At 42.0% G+C, this 26749-nt stretch overlaps 1 protein-coding gene across 1 annotated transcript in view; it reads left to right on the top strand.

Moving 5' to 3' along the window:
* Positions 1 to 26749, top strand: part of CSMD1 (CUB and Sushi multiple domains 1) — a 1400820-nt gene that overhangs the window by 1320579 nt on the left and 53492 nt on the right. The window contains exons 51-52 of the mRNA XM_060136411.1: positions 15462 to 15656; positions 21011 to 21184. Coding sequence (XP_059992394.1) covers positions 15462 to 15656; positions 21011 to 21184 — 369 coding nt within the window. The remainder of the gene's footprint in view (positions 1 to 15461; positions 15657 to 21010; positions 21185 to 26749) is intronic.

Below are 26749 nucleotides of genomic sequence, written 5' to 3'. Positions count from 1 at the left end.
AAGCAGAGTTTCAGAGAGAGGGAGGCAGACAACGTGTCTTGGATTCCACCAGTAAAGTGTGTGAGGGCTCTCCTCTGGGCACAGGGCAACCAGGGAGTTGCTCTTGGGGGAGGCCTGCACATGCCCTAACTCATTGCTGCTCTGCCAGGACATCCGCCTGCTCATCTGCACGGGGCCTTAGACAGATGGCCTGATGTAAACACTGTGGGGAGAGGTGACAGACACAGAGGAAGTAACGAGTGTGCCTGGACTGGGGTCAGTTTTTTTTTTTTTTTTTTTTTTTTGCGGTACGCGGGCCTCTCACTGTTGTGGCCTCTCCCGTTGCGGAGCACAGGCTCCGGACGCGCAGGCTCAGCGGCCATGGCTTATGGGCCCAGCCGCTCCGCGGCATGTGGGATCTTCCCGGACCGGGGCACGAACCCGTGTCCCCTGCATCGGCAGGTGGACTCTCAACCACTGCGCCACCAGGGAAGCCCCGGGTCAGTCTTTATGGAGGAGACGGCGCTGCCACAGAGACTGAGCTTGTTCTGGTGGGATGATAGCGATAATCAGAACCACCTTTCTGAACGGTAACTCTAAACATTTGTCTGTGTTACATCATTCAATGATAACAGTAGTCCTCTGGAGAAGGTATTGTTTTCTTCATCTTACTGACTTAATATAAAGTAAGTAACTGAGATATACAAAATTCACAATTTGCAACCAAATACATTTGATTGGTCATGTCATAAAAGCATCTGGAGAAGTGTTTGGTTGTAGTCGAAGGGCCCTGTTGGAGGTCCCCTGCTGCCAACGGTAAAGCTGTGCGGTGATCGTTTGGCTCGGTACTGATGCTTTGGGCGTCACGAAAGCACAGTGGTTGTGACGTTGCCAGGACCTGCCTAGGGATGCACTGCGCTGTGGTGAGCCAAGGCTGTGCATTCCACTGGCCACAAAGAGGTAGTTTCAGGATTAAATAGATCTCATGGTAAGTGTGGTTAGTGTAAGGAGAGAATATACGAGAGTCCCCACAGTCCTGAGAAACGCCCAGAGATTGTGGCAAAAGAGGACACAGAAGAGAGAACAGGAGCCAGGCCGTGCGTCTGAGGATGCTCTGGGCTACCCACATGCAGGGGGGGGATGGAGCTCAGGACAGCAGTCTGGACACTCCCTCAGCCCCTCCTCACTGCCTCTCCTCCTCCCGTCCCACATTCATTACATCGAGTCCCATCACCTCCACCCAGGAAGCACATCTGCCCACTCAGGTCACTTCCATGCACACCAAGTCACCTCCACCCACACCCATGAAATGACCCCCACAATCTCCTCTCACAGCAGCCGACTCATCTTTAAGCATATGAAAATCACAACATGACACTTCGCTGCCTAAATCCTCCCAAGAGTTCTCATGGTGATTAAGATAAAATTCGCAAACTCTTTATTGTGAACTCACTTCTCCAAAAGGCAGATATTATGGAGAGTCCACCTGGGAACGTGACCCAGCTGGTGGATGAGTCTGATGACTATTAGACGTTTAGGTGCTCACACCACATGGATGGCAGCTCATGTAAGACTAGTCTTGGACCCCTATATCTTCCAGGCTGGATTCCCAAAGCCTTACACAAATTAACCCATTTAATCCTTATGAGGAATGCAGTTTTGGTATCACGTCACTTAGATGCAAACCAGGAGGAGATGGGTTAAGGTGGCCAGACTCACAGACAGAGTCGCCAAGTCAGGATTTGGTTCCCGGAAACCCGAGCAGAGAGCTCTGTTCCTGATCTCTGTGCTGTTCTGCCTCTTGGAATTGATTTCTCTCATGATTTGTAAGTCTTATATGTTATAAAACCGAGACCAGAGACAGAAAAAAAAAGGTGCGTCTTTAATCTAGCATGTAATTCATTCCAAAAAGTATTCAGTAGCTGATGGTAGGGGAGGGAGTCGCCTTTTGTTTGAGGATTGTAGCAGAACAAAATGATTTCAAAGACAACGTATATTTATGTCTAAAATTTTCTGGAAAAATCAGGAATGAGAGGCCTTTGGCAGTTCAAAGGCAAATATTACATCAATTAAGAGAACTACTTCATGTTTAAATAAAGCATAATATTATAGCACGTAAGGTGGCTTAATTTATACATATATTTGATTTTTTTTCTGTTTTAAATGCACATCTAGATGTACAACAGCTTTAAAGTTATAGTGAAAAAAATTAAATAACACAATTGCTTTTTACATACAAATGAGGTTCCCAGGCTGAGAAATATATAGTATGTTCAGTTAAATGATTGTTAAATGGGAAAAATCAATTTGCATTTTAAAACCTTTTTTGATACTGACTGCTACCTGTTCAGTAGGACAGGAAAATATAACATTTATAATAAAATGGGAAATCGACCTTAAATTTTCTGAGTATCATCTCAAACTTTCAAATATTTTCCCCATTGTTTATTAAACTTTATAAAAGGAAGAAATGGACAGTTCATTAAACTTCCCTGGTGTTCAAAGGCTGGAAAAATCCATTTAATTTTTTGAGGGGGAGTTGTTTTTTTCACTTAATTTAAATTAAAGAAATTGAGCCGAGTAAGCATAAAACTTTACCTCTGAGTCAAAAAATTTGGTTACTATTAACTTCTGAGATGTGTATTTCCGAAAGGCCAATTCCTATGTTGGTATGACAGTTTCATAAGTTTCTTTACCAACTGAATAATATGGAGATCAGTACACTGAACCTCAAGAGATAAGAAACACTTCAGCTTTGATAAGTAGTAAATGGAAATGGTAAATAAACTGAGCTCATTTCACCCTCAGGTTTGCTAAAATGAAGGTTGTAATAAATAACTGTTTCAGTCTGAATACGGTCCACAGTCGTACAAATCTCCAAGGCAGATGTGTGAGCCTCATTTCTTTTCATTTTAATTATTTACTGAGACTGGATTTGGATCATTGAAGATATGAGACATAATAGAGCCGTAATAAAGCAAGGGAGAGTTATTGGTACAAATGTCCCATGTCTACTAGTTGGACAAATGATGAGTAGATATGTATCACGTCCTCTGCATTCAGGAGAAAACAAAACCATTCAGATTACCTTCCAACAACAAACAAAATCAACATTGAAATCCCAATATGTAGAGGCCTTTTTCTTTTTCAGTTAAAGCTATTAGAGAAGCAAGTTTCTCGTTAATAATTTATTAAGGACCTACTATGCTCTGGGCTCCATGAGTACTTTTAAGTGATTGACTGCAATGTGTATACATTTCAGGAAAGAAGGAGCAAGTTAAAATAATATGAAATAGCTTTATATAACCTGTAAATAGCCCAATCATAGAACATCTAAGATTACACATAAATTATCTATTTACACATATGTATGTCTGTACTCATCTACATGTAATATATTTATACATATAATCATATATAATACACATGTGCATACATACATAAGTAAATTATACACATACATATTTTTATATGTGCTTGCATATATGTGTGTTTGTATTATAATATTATAAAAATGTTGGGGATATTTATTTATCCCCTTAGTCCCTCAAAAAATAGCCTTACAGTACTTATGTTTCTTTATTAACTATTTCTATTTTCATGGTATAGTTCAGGTTATTCTTTTCATTTAACACCTGGACCAGAGTCATTTAATCGTAAATCATATTGTTAAACCACAGTGTTATGAGACCAATTATGCACCAGCATTGTTGAGTTTCTCTCTGTGCCAGGCACTGTGCAGAGCGTTTCACATGGGTTCCATCTTTGAGTCCCTGTAACAAACTCGAAGCACTGTTACTAGTGCCATCCCGTAGGTAGGAGCTACTGACCAGAGGCGTGAGTGACCACCCAGGGCTGCAGGGAGGCCCATGCCAGAGTCAGGCCCTCTGCCGCCGGCCCTGTGGCGCTTGACCACTGTGTCCTGCACGTGCAGCTGCTGTTAAGGGTCCTTCTTGCCTATACTGTGCATTGACAAGAGATTTCAGTTAAGATGTTAGCAAAGCTGATGAAGGAAGGCCAGGCCACCCCGATCTAAATGCATAGTCATCGTGCAAACTACAAATGCATTTCTGAAAGCATATATTAAAGCTCAAAAATAAGTGTGAGATGTGAGACACTTACCTCTGTCTTCCAAGGCTGCGATCAGCTATGAAAATACAGCCTAGACCAAAGGGTGGTTTAATTCCTCAGCCGGCAAGACGGGCGGGTGACCCAGGGGGAAGTGCCCCTCCGCACCGTCCAACCCTGTCCGCAGCCTGCTGAGATCTGCCCCTGTGCCGGGGGAACGGAGCACCTCAGGGTCAGGTGTTCATGGATTCCGGGTGCCGCACGACACCCACGAAGCGGTGAGTGGCTTGGTGAGCGCCGCCGGGTCCACCTCCTGGCCGTCCGAGGCATCACTTTGCAGGGCGGGCTTGTGCTGCTCCCGCTTTCTGGGAGCATCAGATGGTGACAAACCTCACTGTCGTACGTCCTGTGGGGACAAAGTGTTTTAAGGCTGTAGATCACAATTGTGCAAACTTTTGACGTCTTTGGGGATTGTAGTGCTTTGGGGGAGTTAAGCTATTTAAAGGACCCAGAGTCTGTCATTTCAGATGTGTTTTTGGTTCATTATTTTCAGGGCCAACTATATAATCTCCCCATCTCTTTTATTTCACTTCCAAAGATTGAACACGAGTTCGTCCAGCTTTCTGTATTTTAGTTAGAATTATGAACTGAGGGCTCCCCTTGGCTCCCTGATAAATATGAGAAAATCAAGTTTGAACAGAACACTTGAAGAACGGTAGATACAGGGTTTGTGGTACTGAGGTTCTCTGTGGCCACTAAGCACAGGACTGCATGAGTTATCCCTCTCCACGTTTCATCTCTAACAAACAGAAGCTGCTCAAGGGTGGGCGTAACTTTGGTTCATGGGTGGAACTTTATAAAGATTTGTGACTGAAAGCATGAATGAGTGAGTGAGACTCACTGTGACGCGGTCTGACGTTGTTTAACTTTCTCTCCCTCTTTTCCTTGTTTATTCTTCTGCCAAGCACCTGACAGCCGCTCAGTGCAGGGCCATGGCCTCTGGGGACAAGAGCTGCGTGGAGGCCCCTCCTCTTTAAGGCCCCTTGGAAGACCATTTATTATTAGTTTGAACGAAGACGTAATGAACTAAAGCTACTTGCAGTGAAGTTAGTTCCGAAAACGCCCCCAAGTCAGAAAGGCAAGATCCCTGTGGGATTCCCTCTCTCATTCTCTTTCTGCAGACACACAGACACTCGGATTGGAAGTACTGTTTCCATCCTTTCCAGGCTTGGTTTAGACTCATTTTGTGTAATTATAAAATCAGCCATATTATGTAATTTTAGAAATAGATTTCTTATGGAACCTAGGTTATAGAATTTGCAAAAAAATTCTGAACAGTATTTGCCACTTAGTGTCACTAAGTGGATGAGGTTACTTCAATATGGGTCTTGTTGAAATGAGGTTTCACGGCTGGTGTTTCGGCTTCGTTCGCTATTTCAGTGTCCTGTGATCTGACTCTGATAGTGTATATTTATTGTCTGACCCCAGAAGCAAAATGACAAGGATCCCAGGGCAGAAAAATATGTCCGATCTCATAAGGGCTTGGAAACTTCACAAGTGGAAAAGGTAGTCATCACAAGAATAAGCAGAAGTCTGGCAATCCCAGGATGCTGGGAAGATAAGTGTTATGAGAGTCTAGGTTCAGTCAAGAGTCTTGGAGGAGAAGGAACCAGGAGTTCTAAAGTCTCCTGACTTTTTAAGCCTGTGCCTCTGAAATGCTGATGTCTCTCAGGTGAGCCTGTAAGTTACACCCTAGAAATTTACTTCAAAACTCTATCCGTCTACCTACTCTTATTCTAAATAACTCATAGCTAATCATGCTAATCATTTGGCTAAGCTCTGAGGTAAAAACATTCATTTAAAAAGAATGTTTACCTTTAAGAATTCCAGGATCTCAACCCAGCCCTTGTGGAAGCATTTCCTCACAGGGAATGCTTGTTGAAGTTAGACGGCATGGAATGCATTGAAGTCAGCACGGTGCCCTGGGTTTCCCCGCTTTATGCTCCTTATTTACCGAAGCCAAAGCAGCTTGTTCTTCCGCTTCCCATGCACCAGAACTAAGACTAGCTGTGCCCTTCCCCAGCCAGTGATGCAGACGTTAATGGCACACTGAAAGCTGCGCTAGGTTGTGAATGCAAGTAGCTCTGAGGCTGGCTGAATCATTTTACTCCAATGGCGTCGGATCATAATTTTATCAATCTAATTAAATGTGCTTGAACTAAACTTGGTAATAAAAAGCACTTACCCACATTGAGTGTGATGGGGGAATAGCTGTATTACAAAGAAAAGACAGTTGCATCCCTGCATCTTGGGGCTGATTAGAATATCACAGAGATTTATGAGCAGTATCTGTAATTTATGAGAGGGAGGCCAAAGGGCTTTATTTATGGTGGCAATGCTGTCATTGTCTGAATATCTTATACAAAACAACCGTTAGCCTGTCTGGTTCGCTACTGACAGGATGGCTCTAATAAATCAGGATCGCTCACGGTAAAATGAAAAGCCAACCTCTCTCAAGTAAAATGTGAAATATTTTGTGTTGTCTTTGAAACATTCACAAGATAGAGAAACTGCATCCTTTCTGCACAGAAACTTTATTGTCTGTGCTTTCAGTAGGTCTGATCTGAGGAGGAGTATTTAGGGATTTTTAATACAAAACTGCGTTGTCACCCGAGTCAGCCCTTAGTTCTGTTAACCGTGCGACTTGGGAATGGTCGTCCGCACATCTTCTCTTGAATTTTTTGAAATAGAAGAAAATTATTCCATTAGAGTTGTGTTTTTTTTAAGGTGATAGAAGATAATCTATATTTCTGTTTTAAAAAGTTAGGAATATGAGGTAAACTGGCAGACGGAGCAGTCTGTCAACTCAGCTAAACCTGCTTGTTATGGAGAACATTTAATTTCACTACACTGGACCCTGCGATTGATTCACTTACAACTGTCACAAGTACTGGTTTATAACATTTATGTAAGCAAAACGCTTTCTTTTGCTACATTTTCCAGATGGACCGGTATTTTAAAACATTCTTTAAAAATTGTCATTACTTATATATTGGTGTGCCCAGAGTTCTCACTGATTTCATTGGTGCCAGTTGTTTTAGTCATGTACAGAATAAGTGCGGTTGTCAAGCTGTGGAGGAAATGGCAGCCTCAGAGATGCACAGGTCGGGGTTCTAACCGTGGGGGGGGGCCCAGCTTACTGGCTGCTCCATGAAATACAAGTGACAGGACCGCCCATGCCCTCTCTCTGCGTATTGTTGTGAGGGTCACTCAGTGTAAAATTATATATACATTTATATAGACAATGTGAAAAGGGTGTTTTTAAAATTTATTTATTTATTTTTATAAATTTATTTATTTTTGTCTGCATTGGATCTTGGTTGCTGTGTGCGGGCTTTCTCTAGTTGTGGCGAGCGGGGGCTACTCTTCGTTGCGGTGCGCGGGCTTCTCATTGCGGTGGCTTCTCTTGTTGTGGAGCACATGGCCTCTAGGCACGCAGGCTTCAGTAGTTGTGGCTTGTGGGCTCAGTAGTTGTGGCTCGTGGGCTATAGAGCACAGGCTCAGTAGTTGCGGCGCACGGGCTTAGTTGCTCCGTGGCATATGGCATCTTCTCGGACCAGGGATCGAACCCATGTCCCCTGCATTGGCAGGTGGATTCTAAACCCCTGCACCACCAGGGAAGTCCCAGGGTGTTTATTTTTGAAAACACTAAACAAATACAAGCCGGTGGAAGCAGCAGTACTAGTAGCCACCCGTGACTTCAGGCAACTGGGCAGGTGCACAGGGAAAACCCCTTGTATTTATACAATAATATGGATATATACATACATAATTTGTATATGTGTATATGTATGTGTGTTTATATATGTGTGTGTGTACATAGGTGTGTGATGTGTGTGTGTACATATATTTTTGTGTCACAAGGCAGCAGATTCTTTCACTGGCACTTAGTTTAACTGTTTCAAGTTTTGTTCTGAAAAAATTTTTTTTCAACTTTCACTTTTTTCCAGGCTATTTTTTAAAATTTATTTTTTTATTTTTAAAATGTATTATTCTCTCTTGAAATACAATGCTCTCTGTGGTCATCAGGCCATCACTTGATTGGTTTTGCTCTGGCCATTAATAATGTGTAGAAAACCTGGAAACTACAGAGAAGAGTAAAAGAAGAAGAAGGCATCTGTACTCTCACTGGACACAGACACCCCATCGGCCCTCCTCACATACATCCCTCTTGGTTTTTTTCACCACTGAGGTCTGAAGCCCACGTTCCAGGGAATCCCGGGATTGTGTCCTTGTGTGTGGGGGGGGGGGTCCTGGTGCATGTACCATGCTTTCTCCCGCTCACATACATGCACAGCAGAAGCCCCAGTCCTCTGGGCTCATACGGGGCTTCTCCCTCAGAGCATCCTTTCAGAGAAAGCCTTCACTGTGAGCATGTTGAGTCTCTCATTGATCCAATCGAGAACGATTTGCTGTAACATAGGACTTAAGATTGAGTATGTGTCATACTTGGGGAAGGAAGGGTGCTCCCCCGAAAGAGAGCTGGGTGCGGGAAGCAGGGGGCAGCCGGCAGTGCACCTGGTGGAACAGGTGTGGTGGGGAGAGTCACAGCAGTTGTGTCTTGGCAGGTGGCAGAGGCTGGACTCTCCAGAGCCTTGTCTGCAGTGACCTCAAACCGAGGAAGCGTAACCCTAAGGTATGCAAGTTGTTTCCAGGATCTGTCAGAGGGGAAGGTGAAAGGAGACCTATTTCCAAACCCGAAACCTCCATATTCACTCTTCCTTCAGATCCAGCTGCCAGAGCAGACTCTCCAGCACAGGGCGTGCCTCCTCTCAATCCTTCTCAAACTTCTTCACAGAGAGAGGCCTGACTCACAAACAACGCATTTCCACAGCACACCTGATACCCTGGTTTTATTATACAGGCACAGGCTTTAAAATGGGGTGGTGTTGGTCCAAGGGAAGACAGACCAATGGCAGAGAACACCGAGCCCAGGACCATATTGGTTGATATTTCGACAAAGGTGACGCTGCAGCCCAATGAGGGAAAAGACAGAAATCTTTTCAGTAAATGGCTCAACTGGATACTCATATGGGAAAGTGAATCTGGATCCCCGCCCCACAGCACAGACAAAATCAGGGCAAGATGATTATAGGCTAAAGGTGAAAGGTGGGACATAAAGCTTCTATGAAAATACAGCTTCCCCTTTTCCACCAGCCCACCTGCATGAGCCTGGGTCAGGTAAAGACTTTGCAAGCTCACAAAATAACCTGATAACAAAGGAAAAAGTAGATGTATTGGACTGCATTAAGTTTCAGTACTGTTATTCTTCAAAACATATGTGTGAGAGCCTGATAAAGGCAAACTTAAAAAGGGTAAAGATATTTGAAGAATGTGTATCAAACAAAGATTGTGTAAAGAGTTCCCGTGAGAAAAATGCAGAATATCAAATAGATGCCACTACATCCCACATCAGAATGTATAACTTTATAGAATAAAAGGACAGGAGACCTGGCGTCAACAGAAATGTTAAGTCACTGGAACTCTAATACATTGCTGGTAAAGGTGGTAAGTTGACACATTCTCTTTGGGAAAACGTTTGGTAGCGTGTCCTAAAGCTGAAAATATCTTATGAGCCAGTAGTCCCTCCCTAGAAATATACCTACAGGTTTGCGTAAGGATATTCACCTAAGGACATGCTCAAAGCTGCAGTTTGTAAAAGCCAAAAATGTGAGACAACCCCAATGGCCATCAGTAAGGAATGGATACATTGATCGTATATATTTATACAATGGAGCACATGTAGAGATACAAATAAGCACTCTAGCTCCATGGCTTAACATGGGTTAATTTCAAAAGTATAATACTGACGTCAGAAGTAAAAGAGCACGTGGCTCCACTCACATGGGGTCAAAACAGGTCCCACCATCTACAGTGTGTAGATGGTCACTAATGTCATTAGAAGTTGGTCCACCATCTACAGTGTGTAGATGGTCACTAATGTCATTAGAAGTTGGTCCACCATCTACAGTGTGTAGATGGTCACTAATGTCATTAGAAGTTGGTCCACCATCTACAGTGTGTAGATGGTCACTAATGTCATTAGAAGTTGGTTCACATTCTTTCTCCCCCTGAGTGAAGTGTGCATGCTGGGGAGGGGGGGGGTGTGCCTGGTGGCGAGAGTGTGTGTGCAGTTCTAGTTCTCGATGTGGTTGCTGGTCAGGTGATGGTGTGTTTATTACATAAAAGTGTACTTAACTGTATAATAGCAATTTGTGCACTTTCTATTTACATGTTTCAATACAAATTTACCTGAATATCTAAAAAAAAGGAAGAAACCAACAACATCAACAAAACCAGAAAACAAAATAAATAACACAAAACCCTCCAGAGCACCAAATTTGAGGAAAGAGTCCCAAGCGCTGGTGCAGGTGTAGACAAAGCCAGTGGCTTTCTGTTTACAGGTCTAGTGGATTCTAACTCCTCGTTTCCAGTACAATTTAAACAGTTTCTATCAAACGATTTTTGATAGTGGTGATATTTGGTGTATAACTAAGTATGAGTGAGAGATATCGCTGTAACAAAACAATTTCCCTTACCATTTCCTTGTTAAACTTTCTTAACATAAATCAAATACCTGTAATAAAAATCTATAAAAAGTAAAAATTAGTAATAAAATCAATACCAAACCTAGTGTCTTTCTAATAATCAGTAATGCATGAACAGTAAAAAAGCCTTATCTATGTCATTCATTAACTGGTGTATTCCCAAAGAAATGCTACTTTTTGTGCTGAAAATAGATGAAAAATTATTGTATTGTTAATCAATCATACATTGATAATAAAATGACAGTACAATTTGCTATTGATAAATATAATAGGATTATTCATAAAGGAGTTTAAACATAAAACATATTAGAATAAGTTTCTGTGGGAATTCTAGAATGGACAGTTCAAGGAGAACACAGAATAGAACCAATTTTAGCGGTAGTCATGTATTTCTATTGAATCAATATTCAAAAGTATAATATCAAATAATATCAAATGTGGTATTATTCTCTTGGATCTGAGTAAAAGTGATGTTTTTCTTTAAGGTATAAATATTTACCGTACTTTGCATATCATACCGTCAATTTATCTGAGCTTCTGAGGGAAAGTTTTGGGTTTTTAATGAAGAAGTGGAAGGAGATTAATATCTTTATGAAATTCCTTTAAGGACATGCAGGTGGAGTTAAGAGCTCGACTTGCAGGTGGGGGGAGGCAGCGGCTGGAGGAGTTGGGGGGTGAGGGAGCGCAGTGACTCGGGGTTGGGGGGTGAGCACATGAGAACAGTTTTCAGGTTCTGACTTGGGGGGCTGGGCTGTTCCCCAGAGTGCAGTCAGGAGATCACGTAGGCATGTGGGGCATGCAGAATGTTCTGGGTCTCTTCCCCCTACACAAAGCCCCTAGAGCTGGTACAAGGAAGACTATGGCTTCCTTGTTCCCGGGGCCAAGCAACAAAGCGCATTCTCTGTGGCAGCTTGACCGGCAGGACGCAGCAGGGCTGATCCTTTTAGGGGGCCTGTTTGCCTTGTTCTTTTATGAGTGCAGACCTGCATGTAGTAAAACTCACCAAGTGGGGATCTACTGACCACAGTTTGGAGGGATTGGTCTTCTCCTGTCATCTTGGTTCACATAACTTGCATTTTACCACCCAAATAAACATCATAGGTCATTCAAACTCCGACATTTCTGTATGGTCTCCCCCTTGGGGCATCTTTGAAAATGTCAAATAAAATCACATTTGCAGCAATTTCTGGAAAGCTCCACCCTTCCCCTCTCTTCCTTAGTAGGCCAAGGTAGACTTTAGATAAATATTTATTCCAGTTCTCATTTTTCTTTTTACTCTCAATTTCTACCCATATGCTTTTATTGCCTCAGTTTCTTTGTGTTTTTTGTTGCTGTTGCTGTTGTGTTTTGTTTTTGCTGCTAGAGCACTTTTTTGGGGGGGGGCATGTTTCTTTTCAAAGCACACACACAGACTAGAATGTCACCAGCACCTACTTTGTCAGACATTATTCTCAAAAAAAAAAAAACTGTAAAAAGACATAATGTTTACAATAAAAGAACTTAGGGCCTAGCAGGGAGACAGAGATGCAAGCAAACAATTAAACCAGAATCAGATAATTAAAAGGAAACCAAATTCCATTTTCATAAAGAAAGAGGTGAGGACACGGGGAGGGGGCAGGGTAAGCTGGGACGAAGTGAGAGAGTGGCATGGACGTATATACACTACCAAATGTAAAATACATAGCTAGTGGGAAGCAGCCACATAGCACAGGGAGATCAGCTCAGTGCTTTGTGACCACCTAGAGGGGTGGGAGAGGGAGGGTGGGAGGGAGACGCAAGAGGGAGGAGATACGGGGATGTATGTATATGTATAGCCGATTCACTTTGTTATACAGCAGAAACTAACACACCATTGTAAAGCAATTATACTCCAATAAAGATGTTAAAATTTTCTTTTTTTTTTTTTTTTTTTTTTTGTGGTACGCGGGCTTCTCACTGTTGTGGCCTCTCCCGTTGCGGAGCACAGGCTCCGGACGCGCAGGCTCAGCATGGCATGTGGGATCTTCCTGGACCGGGGCACGAACCCGTGACCCCTGCATTGGCAGGCGGACTCTCAACCACTGCGCCACCAGGGAAGCCCTCCCCCCCAAATTTTTTTAAATAAAATAAAGAAAGAAAGAGGTAATCACGCAGAATTTGGAAACCACTGATGTGGATGATATTAGCGGAAGAAAACTTCTGATTCCACTGCGTAAGCCAACATTGAAACCTTCTTGGCAGAAACAGAGTTTATAAAAGATAGTTCAGTAATTAAAAACCATCAAGTTAATTCTAGAAACACAGCTTTGATGAAATGGATTTTATTTGAAAATTTAAATTAGATTTTTAAAAATTTATTTATTGTTATTTTTGGCTGCGTTGGGTCTTCGTTGCTGCACGCGGGCTTTCTCTAGTTGCGGCGAGCAGGGGCTACTCTTCGTTGCAGTGCGCGGGCTTCTCGTTGCAGTGGCTTCTCTTGTTGCGGAGGATGGGCTCTAGGAGCGCGGGCTTCAGTAGTTGTGGCTCGTGGGCTCTAGGTGCATGGGCTCAGTAGTTGTGGCGCACGGGCTTAGTTGCTCCACGGCATGTGGGATCTTCCCGGACCAGGGCTCGAAGCTGTGTCCCCTGCATTGGCAGGCTGATTCTTAACCACTGCGCCACCAGAGAAGTCCCAGATTTTATTTGAAATATGCAGCAGGATTGAAATTGAGTTATGAATTTGTCAGTTTAAAGACATTAAAGTCTTTTCAGAAATGGCAATCATGCCTGAAATTCTAAAGGTAATCTGGTTAGAAAAAAAAATTATTTATATCACTAGGTAAAACTCTTGACTATCCATATAAATTTTGGATAATTGTTTTACCTAAAAAATACATGAGAACTCGATCTAAGGATTATTTTTAAATTAGAAAATTCTTTTCACATTTTAAACCTTGTTGATATTGTTATTGCAATAATACCAAAAAGGCCTATTTTTTCTGTTTATTTGCACATAGTAATGGTAAAATTACCAAGAGAAGATTAAATGGGATTTTTGTAACATTTTGGATATGTCTGATTCAATTATAATGAACTTGTATAGAATTTATAAGTAAAATGTATTTATTAATATTATTCTGAAAAAAAAAGTGGTCTCTTTAGCTAATTCTTCGAGGATCAATAAATTAATCAATCTGGTCAACTTTGTGGGTAGCTGACTGTGAAGGTTATTAGCTGATGTAGCTTCATATTTAGGAAAGTAGAGTTCTAGTTCCTAACATTGTAAAATTAATTTTAAATATTATTGTACTCTTCAGAAAATATATAAACTCACATATATCAAACCTTGCATATATTTTCAGCATTGTCATAACTTACTTAAATCCACTCCGGTAGTATTGTACTACGGCTACTGCTATTACTACTGTTATTAAAAGTGTTGCTACTGCTCTTCATTAAGTAGCTACTGTAATTCTAGTTCACCTCCTAAGGATATGCATAGATTCTCTCCTGGAAGATTCGTTAGCCATTTTCTGTACAGTGTGTGTGCATGTGGATTTTGTGTACAGTGTGTGTGCATGTGGATTTTGTGTACAGTGTGTGTGCATTTTGTGTACAGTGTGTGTGCATGTGGATTTTCTGTACAGTGTGTGTGCATGTGGATTTTCTGTACAGTGTGTGTGCATGTGGATTTTGTGTACAGTGTGTGTGCATGTGGATTTTGTGTACAGTGTGTGTGCATGTGGATTTTGTGTACAGTGTGTGTGCATGTGGATTTTGTGTACAGTGTGTGTGCATGTGGATTTTCTGTACAGTGTGTGTGCATGTGGATTTTGTGTACAGTGTGTGTGCATGTGGATTTTGTGTACAGTGTGTGTGCATGTGGATTTTGTGTACAGTGTGTGTGCATGTGGATTTTGTGTACAGTGTGTGTGCATGTGGATTTTGTGTACAGTGTGTGTGCATGTGGATTTTGTGTACAGTGTGTGTGCATGTGGATTTTCTGTACAGTGTGTGTGCATGTGGATTTTCTGTACAGTGTGTGTGCATGTGGATTTTGTGTACAGTGTGTGTGCATGTGGATTTTGTGTACAGTGTGTGTGCATTTTGTGTACAGTGTGTGTGCATGTGGATTTTGTGTACAGTGTGTGTGCATGTGGATTTTGTGTACACTGTGTGTGCATGTGGATTTTCTGTACAGTGTGTGTGCATGTGGATTTTCTGTACAGTGTGTGTGCATGTGGATTTTCTGTACAGTGTGTGTGCATGTGGATTTTGTGTACAGTGTGTGTGCATGTGGATTTTGTGTACAGTGTGTGTGCATGTGGATTTTGTGTACAGTGTGTGTGCATGTGGATTTTGTGTACAGTGTGTGTGCATGTGGATTTTGTGTACAGTGAATCCGGTAATGGAGCGTCTTACGTAGGGAGGAAGGGAATGAGGGCATCTGATTTTCTTGGTCTAAGCTGGTTTTCAGTTACTCAATTACCATTTCAAGTTTCTCAGAGGATAGAGACAAATTAGAAGTAAGATTTTTCTATTCATGCCTACATTTACCTGATGATCATTTTCAATGAACCTCGAGACTTTGTGGAAGTGATTTATCCCTTTACATGTAATCCCACTGCAAGATTTCCAGTGCACTTGCCATGAGGCTGTGGATGCATTTTGCGTATGGGATCGTTTTTGTGTGGCTATGTGGGTAGTAGAGAAAACAGCAAATAACAGGTGATGGCATCTCTTCTGTACAGCACGGTGAGTTTCATACAGGAGGCCTTTACCATGGAAAGCAGGCCTGGTCTGACCCCTTGAGAACAAAGTGATGATGTTAAGTGTGTTTCTTTCCAGCGGTCACTTGCCCTGGCATTGAAGCCCAGCTCTCAGAACATGTCACCTGGAGACTGGTGTCAGGATCCCTGAATGAGTATGGAGCCCAGGTGGTGCTGAGCTGCAGCCCCGGGTATTACCTGGAGGGCCAGAGGCTGGTGCAGTGCCACGCCAACGGCACGTGGAGCATAGGGGCGGAGAGACCGAGATGCAGAGGTGAGTAACAGGTGTGCTCCTGACCTCGAGGCCATCCTGAATCACTGACAGCGATGACATCCACCTTTTAAGGGACTATAATCTATTGTCCTATAAACAGTGTAACCCGGTGGCATTTCTTTTCATTACAACAATGAACGTGTATTTTTTTTTTTTTCGGTACGTGGGCCTCTCACTGTTGTGGCCTCTGCCGTTGCGGAGCACAGGCTCCAGACACGCAGGCTCAACGGCCATGGCTCACGGGCCCAGCCGCTCCGCGGCATGTGGGACCTTCCCAGACCGGGGCACGAACCCGTGTCCCCTGCATCGGCAGGCGGACTCCCAACCACTGCGCCACCAGGGAAGCCCATGAACGTGTATTTTTATCTGACATACTTAAATATATGACCGCTGCATTAAGTGTTAAATGCTGTCTTTTTCTTGTTGACAATCATATTTTACAAATGTTGAAATATTAGAATACTCGATATTTCAAATCAGCTCAAAAACAAATCCAGGCCTGTATTTTAAAAGATCAATCTTATTCCATGCACTAACTATTCAGACCTTTTAATTAGGATCTTGGGAATGCGTGTATTTATGCTAAGGATATTGTGTTCTCAAATAATGACTGTCTTGAAAAGGGAGATTATTATTCTCGTAGGTACAAGATAAGCAGTTAAGCCTCTGAGTGGGTTTCATAATAAATATGAATAAATAGAAAAATATAACGATATTAGCGTTGTTCAGAGCACTGTTTGATTCAGACATATTTAATATACAATCTTTAGTGGGATTGTTCACAGGAAATTATCATGCACAAAAACAAGCAGACTAGTGTCATATTTATAAAATACACAGCTTAGTAAGAAAAAACCAGAAGAAAAATGGAAAAAGGACTAAAGAAATAATGCTTCACTGTCTGTGATAATCATTCTAATTCCACTTTTAATGGAACAAACGGTAATGCAGCTCCCACTAAAGCTCTTCACCAGCATCACAAAGGCGAATCAGGAAGGGTCAGGACCTCTGCGAGCTCGTAATCCACGTGGACAGCACCCGCAGGCCCTGGACAGCTCTGCCTGAAGCTTATTTATTAATGGTTCCCAAATCATTCCCCAAAGTGTCCTGGTTTGACTGTTGTCTGGTCACTGAATTGGTACTGAATTTCTCCGTGTTAGAGTCTGAATTAGTGAGCTCGCTCCTTCCCACATCTGTCCCCACCAGGAAGCTCAACTTGTGACTTGGAGACTCAGTCCTTAAGTGCATAAGGAGCACATTTTTGTGAGCCCAATCTGCCACTCTGTGGTAGCTTTTTCACAGAATAAACACCAGGTCTACATTTTATTGGAACTGAACCACTAGAATCTTCAAATGTATTGTCATCCAAATCATTGTTACAGCTAAGGAGCTGTATTTTTATTTATTTTGTTGTTTGCCTATGTTTTATCTAAGAATGGCCCAGTCCACAGGATCTCTTGGATCTAACTGTTTGGGTTACCTACCTGCTTAGGGGCTGGAAATGTTAGGAGCTCCCACTCTGCTTGTCCAGTTAGTTCCAGATGAAGAGATGACCTTTGACGACCTTCTAAGCGTATCCATAACAACTATGAAGTCAGCTGGGATAGTCGCCACTTCTTGAAGAGTTTGTGTTATTCTGACTCTAGGATATTCCACCATGTCCATAGACAGAGCCCAGGTATCCAGGGGTGAAGAGGACAGGAGACCTTAGTCTCACTTTGAAACTGTTAGCTCGGCAGTCACCCATCTTTGAGGAGGAATGACTATCAATGGTTATCCCTCAAGAAACAAGAAAGCAAAATTAAAATTCCATGTCTGGGGATGCCCATATAACCCCCTAACACGAGGACTGTGTAAAAGCTGGAGCCTGTTGCAATTTTCTTGTTGTGTGTATTTATTTTTTGACTTACTGCTTTAAAAATTAAGGAAAATGTTTATCACAGAAATTCATGAATCCAGAAGAAATCATCTTTGCATTTAAAATGTTATACACACGGACCTAGAGAGCCACATTGGAATTTTGCTGTATTATAGATATCCAAAGAACATTGTCTGAATTCTGACCTGTACCTCTTTTCTAACTGCTTAGTTCAGAGTTCTCTTAAGTTAGACCTGGGTCAAGCTGTGAAGTCGGCAGGCTGGTCTTTGATGACCTTCTCTTTGTATTGATAATTGGGGATCTGCCTGGATTGATCATACAATATCATGGGAGTATTTATCCTTCAGACTACACATTTCATCTGTATCATAGGAGACCACGGAGTGGACATTCTTATTCCATTCTGTGTTGGTGTGGACACTGGTCATCACTTAGAATGACCTAAATGTGAATTTTCTTGATAATATACTCACAAGTAAGTGTCCAGCCTGCATTAAATAACTCATGTGACACTAACTACCCCAGGGACAGTGATTTCACATGGACATTTTCACTTTGAGTGAGGCCTTCTTTCTGGCTTGATCCATGTACCTTGGCACTCTCTCTCGGCCTACTAATCCAATTCCAGATTCTGGTCTACATGGCATGCCTTCACATACTTAAAAATAGCTATCATATGTCCTCTGAACCTTTTCTTCACGATTGGCAGCACTGCCCCATTCACATGTGTGTCATGTCATGTATTTGCTGCTCCTGTCTAACTGCATATTCACAAGGTTTTTTCCAGGGAGAACATGTTTGAAATTACCTACTCTTGACCTTATTTATTTGTCACATTCACAAATAATATCTGTATTGCTGACAATAACATCCATAATCCTGTTGACTTCACAGGTTTGAGAAATGAACTGTCTCAATATGATTTCTTTTTTAAAGTAGAGGATTTCAACATGACTATAACTGTAGAATTGAAGGAAAGAGGAAAGAGACTTTTCAGGGGGGTGAAGCAAAGCTTAGAATCCACAATAATAATGAGAAAATACTACAGTATCAACAGTAAGTCGGGCAGAGCTGGGGGCACTCTGAGTGTCTTCAGCTGAGCATCCTCTGCCCAAGACACACATCCTCTGTGCAAGACACACTGAGAATTCAGAGGAGACAGTTGACTGTGCGTATGAATATATATTTAACAGAAGAGAAAACAGCAAACTTATTGACTTTATTCTTGAAAACTTGATGGGAGAAAAGAACACGGAAATAAGGCTTTCCCTTGGATGTTTGACACAAGTTTTTGTTTGTTTGTTTTTTAGGGGAGAGGGGTTTTCCCTTTCAATTAGGGGAGCTTTTCAGATGGGTGCTGCCTACCTCATTAACATGTTGGGTTTACTGCCAATCAAATCTCTATGACCGAGACCCCATTATCCAGCTGCTGAAAAGCTAATATTTGTTCCATTAGTTCTTCTTTATAGTCTAGTGAACCTTAGTAGCGGACAAGCCTAAAATAGTTCCGTCACCAGGATATTTTGAACAGAGGCTAAAAGAATAGAAGAGAGTCAGCCTTTCTGCTAGTCCACCATTAACGGTGTGTCAAGACCTCCGAGAGGAGGTGTGCTCAGACCTCACTGCTATTTCACACTTCCTACTAAAAGCTGAGGTTTCAAAACACGGTCCAATGATCCTGAATGGCTACAAGTGGATCTTTAAATATCATAGCTCAGGGTGAAGTTCATACTATGTTTGAGAAGAGGCTTAATGAAAAGTTCATAACTAATTGTAAAAAAAGCTAAATCCGACTCAAATCCATTGACATTTGGTAGAGCAAACATGTTAGCAGTATCACTAACTGCATAAGATATGACCCTGTAAGAGTTTAACAATCCTGCAAACTAAGAACTCCTCATGGTTCCCTCAACAACAATAATGTTCTGATCATGACATACGCTAGAGCTGAACTTCCCAAATTTTTGGTGAGCAGTGCCCCTAGAACACACATTTCCTGGCTGTGTCTGTCTGTCCATCTGAAATGGAACCAGGATTACGTGTCTTGGAGTAAAATCAGCTTAATTCAGAAGACTGGTCTAAATGATAAAATTTTCTTCACTTGAATTACCAGTAAAGGTCTTCAGACTTTGGATTCAGTTCCCTGAATAGGTCCTGAGATGGGCTTCACTGTTAGCGAACCGGGACCCAGCCCTGGTCAGGTGCAAGGCATTGCTTTAGGTGCTCCCACAGTCCTGTCTTTGAATCCACTGCACAGCCCTACCTGGCAGGTGCTGGTATTCACCTTTAGGAGATGAACCAGGAGGACTGGGAGACTTAGCGAAGGTGGCCGGCGTCACCGAGCTAGGAACTGGCAGAGCTGAGCAGAACCTGGCTGGGTAGCCTGCAGCCAGGATCTGTGTTCTTAATCATGACTTTGCACTGCCTCCTATCAGTTTACTGTTAATAAGGGCTCAGTAATTTTTAGCTACATGGCAGCTTTGCCCTAAGCCCTTTACACATAAGAACTCACTCAGTACATCAGGAAGTCTGTATCACTCTTCGTAGAAGAACTTTTCAAACACTTCCATTCTCACCTGTTAAAACACATTTCAGCCTCTGATGAGCAGTTGGCCTTGATGACTTTATGATTTCCTCCTCCCCTGAGATTCTACTGATTTCTTTGTGCTCAAACTTGTGGATTTGGAGAGTGCAGGGAGTCAGGTGGTATAACAAGTATCTATAACAAAAGTGACCATTGCATTCATCTCCCCAACTGGAGTTATCGTGTGGGTGTAAGTGATCACGGTCAGTAATTATGCTGGACACACGTGTGAACTGGGTACCTACATCTATAATCACTTAAGGTCTAGATTTTATTTTTTTTTAATTTTCAGAAAGTTTGCACATGTCCTATATAGTCAGCATTTTTATGGAGTTCATGATCCCAACAACTTATGCAAGTAAACGAAAGAAAACATGAACTCAGTCCTTCTGCTGCAGTGGGCATCCCGGGTTTAATTCCTCACTGCTGATGACTTTGTACCAGCTGATGACTTTGGGAAAGACCACCCACATTTCTTAATTCCTGCTACACACACATAGGTGTCTGGTAACTATGATGTGATTCTTGTGATTGGTGTAGACCGAAAAGAGGACAGAAAGCCAACTCATTTGACTGATTTGCTCGTGTGTGAATATGTTTGTATACTGTGTGTTTACTCAAGAAAAGTTTAGCTACCTGTGAGGATGAAAAAAATAGCAGTGGGTAAAGGAAGGGATGTTTTGGATTCCACCCTAAACTTTCAAGTTTTCATTTCAAGGATATGAGAGAAGAAAAATTAAGCTTCCTAGGTGGTGTGTCTATCTCACCCTTAGGTGACACCCCTGCCTGTGTTCTTAATGAAAATGAAGACTGAAGATTTTGTCGTTTTTAATCAAAAGAGCAGTCTGCAGACCTGAAATAATATTCACTCTGTTTTTGTTTTCCTTCTAGTGATCTCGTGTGGAAGCCTGTCCTTTCCCCCCAATGGGAACAAGATTGGAACAATGACAGTGTATGGTGCCACAGCCATATTCACGTGTAACACAGGCTACACACTTGTGGGTTCTCACGTCAGAGAATGCTTGGCCAATGGGCTCTGGAGCGGCCCCGAGACTCGCTGTCTGGGTAAATTAATCCATCATCGGGCACTTGTTTAACTCAAATAAACCTTAAAAATAGAGGATGGCAGGGTAAAGCATGGCACTGTTTGCCACAAATGCTCTGACGGAGTGTTACTAAATCCTACCTGGGTTTTTCCTTTTCTTCTTAAGAGGATATTGGGGGTAGGAGTTTATTAATTAATTAATTTATTTTTGCTGTGTTGGATCTTCGTTTCTGTGCGAGGGCTTTCTCTAGTTGTGGCAAGCGGGGGCCACTCTTCATTGCGGTGCACGGGCCTCTCGCTATCGCGGCCTCTCTTGTTGCGGAGCACAGGCTCCAGACGCACAGGCTCAGTAGTTGCGGCTCACGGGCCTAGTTGCTCAGCGGCATGTGGGATCCTCCCAGACCAGGGCTCGAACCCGTGTCTCCTGCATTAGCAGGCAGATTCTCAACCGCTGCGCCACCAGGGAAGCCCCCCTACCTGGGTTTTTAATGCTGCACTTTACAATATGACTTCTTCTTTAAGTATCTAAAGGGATTTTTTAAAAAATCTGAGCAATAAATGCAGGTCACATGTTGCCTTAAGTGACACAAAGACTTATTTTATAGACTGCTGAGCATGTCACTACACTCAAATGCCATCATGATTTTAGAATGCACAAAAATAAACTTCAAAATTATCATACATTTTGTTACCTTTTAAAATTTTTTTAAAAGTATGTTAATAAGTTAATGTGATATTAATGTCCGTCAATATAAGGACAATGAATTATTTAAAATTGAAAGTGTGCATAGCAACTTGGTCTTCTTTTTCCCAAGGATTAACATTTTCTGCATGAAAATTTTTTTAAAAATTGGGCTGAAAAATTTTCCATGGAAAAATCTTCTGAATAAGTGTATGAAAATTGTTGAATAAGCAGCTTAGAGCGCAGTGATTTCTAATGCTCCTTTTAGATCTCCAAGTAATTTGCAAAATATGTAAACTGCCTTTAGTCCTTTAGAACTCTCTCTGTGATCTCAGTAATTTTGTAATCATTCCAGAGCAGTAGAAGCTGGAAGGTTTAAGCTTCTGAACCTCTGTGGGCTAGGCTCGCTTTAGGAACTAAGCCAGGACCAGTAAATTTTAAATAGTAATAATCTGTTCTTTTCACTGGAGAGAATTTGAAGAAACACTCAGGAGAATTTGAGGATGAAAGGAAAGTAGCAGTCCCAGAAAAATGCAACTGACGAAAGAAGGAGGTTTTCAGGCTTATCCATGAAATGACTTCCTTCAGATAAATACAAGACTTAGATCAGTGCTGCTCGAATACTGTGTGTGTGTATATTCCTGCTGAGTGTAGTCGCTGTAGTTTTCAGCCGAGTGCTTCTGGGATTTTCTGAGCTTTCCTAAGTGTTCTTGTGAGACTGGCCACTGAGTAGTGCTCTCCGTAAGGCAGCTGCAGTTGGGGTAGGTTTTCTCCGTCAACTGCAGTGGAACTTGGTGCCTTCGAAGGGGATTAGGTGATCTAAGAAATTGCATCTCCGCTATGAATTGTAAGATGGAAAGTAATAGCAATTTACATTTGATTAGTGCCTTATGGGATGAAGGTAGGGCAGTGGTAGCCTCAGGGGCTTTAAGTGTCAAGTTTAGTTTATGTAACTGTTGAATCATGGGACCAGCTCAAGCCTTACTGATTGCAAATAAACCTTTACCTGTTGTGTGGCATTCTTCTGACTGAAGGTTAGGACTTTGAAGTAGAAAGGACGAAATGCATATTGAATAGTTGGCTGGATGGAGAAGCTCAAAGTCATGGCCTCGGTGGTATGCAATATGGCTTAGACACTTTTTGGAAGAGGGAGTGCTCAGAAGGAATTTAAACTGAAAATAAAGAGGAAGAAAAATGTCCAGATTATAATGTATAAAACATTAGTGTTGTAGAACTTGGACACGGCATATAAAGAATAATACAACTGGAAAGGCGTGAAGTATTTAAAAGAAAAAAGACACAATTAGAAAAGGGTGAGAAATGATGCGTAGCCACATGTTTATAAACCAATGAGTAAAGAATGTGTAATAAATTTAGTTTAAATATTTTAAAAGTTTGTAAACATAGTCCCCCAGCTACCACTGAGACTTGAAGGGATAAAATCCATAATACACAGCATATGGCAGTGAAGGATAGCTCTCTTCCTGAAAAATCGGTGGCTGTTGGGTAGATAATGTAGTGTAACCCAGCAGGAATATATGGCCACAGGACCCAGAATGCTGTGCGAGACACAGCAGAGAATGTGGGGAGAAGAGCCAGCAGGTGGAGAACAGAGGTGATGTCTGTGCTTGGAGAAGATTATAAAATGCTCAGAAGGGGAAAGGGAAGGGGGGCTGTGATCCTAAATCCGGCACAGATACCTGACAGAGTAGATGTTGGATTCCTCCACAATCCAAACATTAACAAGATGCCCTGTTTGGATATAGTAATTTGAGTGGTGTTATTTATTGATGACTGAAAATGTGCATTTTGAGTTTTATCTTATTGAACTCTCATTAGGCATATTGTAAGTGCTCAGTACTCCTACTTACAGATAAGAAACAAAACTTAGAGCTTAGGAATTTGCCCAACGTTGCAAAGCCAATAATATGCATCAAAAACAGCATTAAACCTAAGCAATTTGACCATAGAACACAGGCTTCTTAACATTAGGGTATATAAGTAGTTGTTTTTTTTTTATATAAGTAGTTTTTTAAGTTTTGTACTACTTCACCAATATCTTTATCTCTCAAAAAAAGAGATACAATAAAAGAGGCCATTATACTACTATGCTAATTCTGACCAATGAAGAGAAATTTGTGGTTAACTGAGGAGAAATGAGCCTTCGTGCTAGACTACTCCCCACCCCAAGGCACCTGCACCAAGAGGGTGTTCAGTACCTAAGTGGCTCTTCATGGATGATTTTGTTCTCCATCCTGCACGGTTCCTGGGCCTCTTGCTTACCAATCCCACCATTATTTTCTTTCCATTTCTTGTCATTTGAATTATTCCTTTGTATGTTTCCATGGTTTTGAATGTCTTAAAAGTCTGGGTTTCTACCAAGCTAAATGACCTTGGGTAACCTTCAGGCTCATGCGGACCCCGTGAGGATAAACTATATAGTCATGGAAGGAAAATGACTCACAGTGACGAAGGAGGTAATCGCTAGGGATACTTTCCAGAAATTCATACACTTTGCAAAAATAGTCTATATGATCCCATGACTTCAACTCTAACAGAGAAGAGGCAGGACCCTCAAAAACCAAAACAACCCCCAAAACTCTGACTTTAAGAAACAAATCACCCCAATGTGGAGGAAATGGGAAATTACCCAAGGAAACAGAGACAGTTACACCAGATGTCTACAATGAATCCAGTTAAGAGAATGAAGTACACTTGAAGGGCCATGTCCTGAAGGACAGATATGCCACGAGCTGGGAACAACAGAAGTATTCAGGACCATGAAATGTAAGGCCCATGCATAAGTGACGTTTGAAATAAAACCCAAGTTCACTCATCAGAGTGGGTGTTAAAGGAAGTGGATGAAAGAAAGCAGAAGGGCTCAGCTTCCTCCTTATGCTGTCTTTTCTGTAAAGAAGAATTATGATGCGAATATGAAGGTTAGAGAATCTTTTATATCAGACACTGGAACCCCAAGAAAGAGAAGGAGTCCATCAAAGAGAACTTGAGAGTTTCAAATACAGTTGAGTCTCCTGGCCAGGAGAGTCCCATCCAAGCAAGCTTCGGGTACCAGGGAGAAGTTGGCCGAGTCATTGGCTCCTGTGGGATGTCATTAAAAGGAAGTACTCTAGGGCTTCCCTGGGGGCACAGTGGTTGGGAGTCCGCCTGCCGATGCAGGGGACGCAGGTTCGTGCCCCGGTCCGGGAAGATCCCACATGCCGCGGAGCGGCTGGGCCCATGAGCCATGGCCGCTGAGCCTGCGCGTCCGGAGCCTGTGCTCCGCAACGGGAGAGGCCACAACAGTGAGAGGCCCGCGTACCGCAAAAAAAAAAAAAAAAGAAGATTGCCTGAGGGGGACGGTACATGAATGATGTTCAGTGGATTGCTGTGATTTGGGAAGGAGGTTTCCAGGTGTTTGTTTCTCTCCCCTCACTCTAGTCCTTTCCAAAACATTTATTTAGCTCCTGGATGAGGGCATAACACTGCTAGCTGAAAGAGTGAGAATAAATAAGTGATGACAGATTCAGGGAATCTTCAAATCGAATGGTAGGCCAAACAGATTTCATTAGACACAGGAAAATAATGGAAATAGTGTAAAATTTTACTCAAAGTAAAAAACAAAATAACTCAATATACATGGTGAGGAGAAAATTATGAAATCATAGCACACACAGAAGGACTGGGTGTTTTGGACAATGGAAGGCTCGTTTGTGCGAAGAGATGCCTCTGACACTGATATTGTTTTGTGACTAGTCTCCATCTTGTTCCGTGAGCCTGGGTGGCCATATCTGGGGTGATCATTTCAGTTCTGTGAGACAGTTTACATGGGCTCTTGAGGAATTGAAATGTGTATGTGGTGAAGGATCTTGTAACCATGACACTGGAGGAATGTTTGGAAAACTTGTGATCCTAAGTTTTGCTGAGAGAAAAGTTAGGAAGTAATTAATATCTATTTTCAAATATTTCAAGTAGTTGGTGGGAGAAAGAAGAAAAGAAAAAGAAACAAAAATAAAATTAATTAAACACATCTGCCAAGGGCAAGGACCGGGATTGCTAATGACATTGGTGAAACAGCTCCATTCCTTGGTTTGAAATAGCAGATGCTATGTACAGAAAAATAGTTTTCAGACCCAATATAAGAAATATTTTCCCTTATTTATTTTTTAACATGCGGGATCTGTCCAGAAATGCAATGAAGACTTCCTATAGAAGGTGGTTGGCCACCTGGCAGGGTTTTGTCTGGGGCTCCATTAGACTCAGCTTTATTGATCCTACACCCACCGTGCTTTCTCCATCACAATGCAAAATACTTGGGCAAAAACATTTTTCAAGTTGTGCGTGAGGTATCTTGGAACAAAAACGCTTTTGCCTGAGATTTTCCTTCTATTTCATGTGGAGCAGGGATCGCTTATTTCTAGTTGTGGTACGATGGTTATTTCCAGTGGTTTCCGTCAGGGAAGAATACGCCGGATTCCTTGACGATCATTGCAGCGGAAATGGCCAAGCGTATGCACAGACCCTGCCACAGTGAGAGTCTTGTGATTGTTAACGGTAGGAGAGCTGGGTTTAAGGAGATGACGGGTGATTTTCTTTGTCTAACATTTGAGAACCTAATCTTTGCTGTGTTTGCAGGTACCTAGTCTGAATTCTAAGCTAGAACCTTTGAGAAAAGATAGAATAAGGAAAGCTGGGCAACCCTGTGTGCAAATATAATTATACCTAAAATTTAGGCAAAGTAATACATTATGTGTATCAGAGTACATTTTTATAAAGGGTTTGCCCACACTTAATCAACGCCATCATCCCTGCTGTACAACTGGGCTCTCCCAGGGTGCTGTGAATTGCCCCGGACTTGTTCTGATTTACCATCTGTGCTGTGCAATGCTGCAGATCTCCCTGGGCT

The sequence above is a fragment of the Lagenorhynchus albirostris genome, chromosome 21 (genome assembly GCF_949774975.1).
Source record: "Lagenorhynchus albirostris chromosome 21, mLagAlb1.1, whole genome shotgun sequence".
Taxonomy (NCBI): Eukaryota; Metazoa; Chordata; class Mammalia; order Artiodactyla; family Delphinidae; genus Lagenorhynchus; species Lagenorhynchus albirostris.
This window is presented reverse-complemented; position numbering and strand designations above follow the sequence as displayed.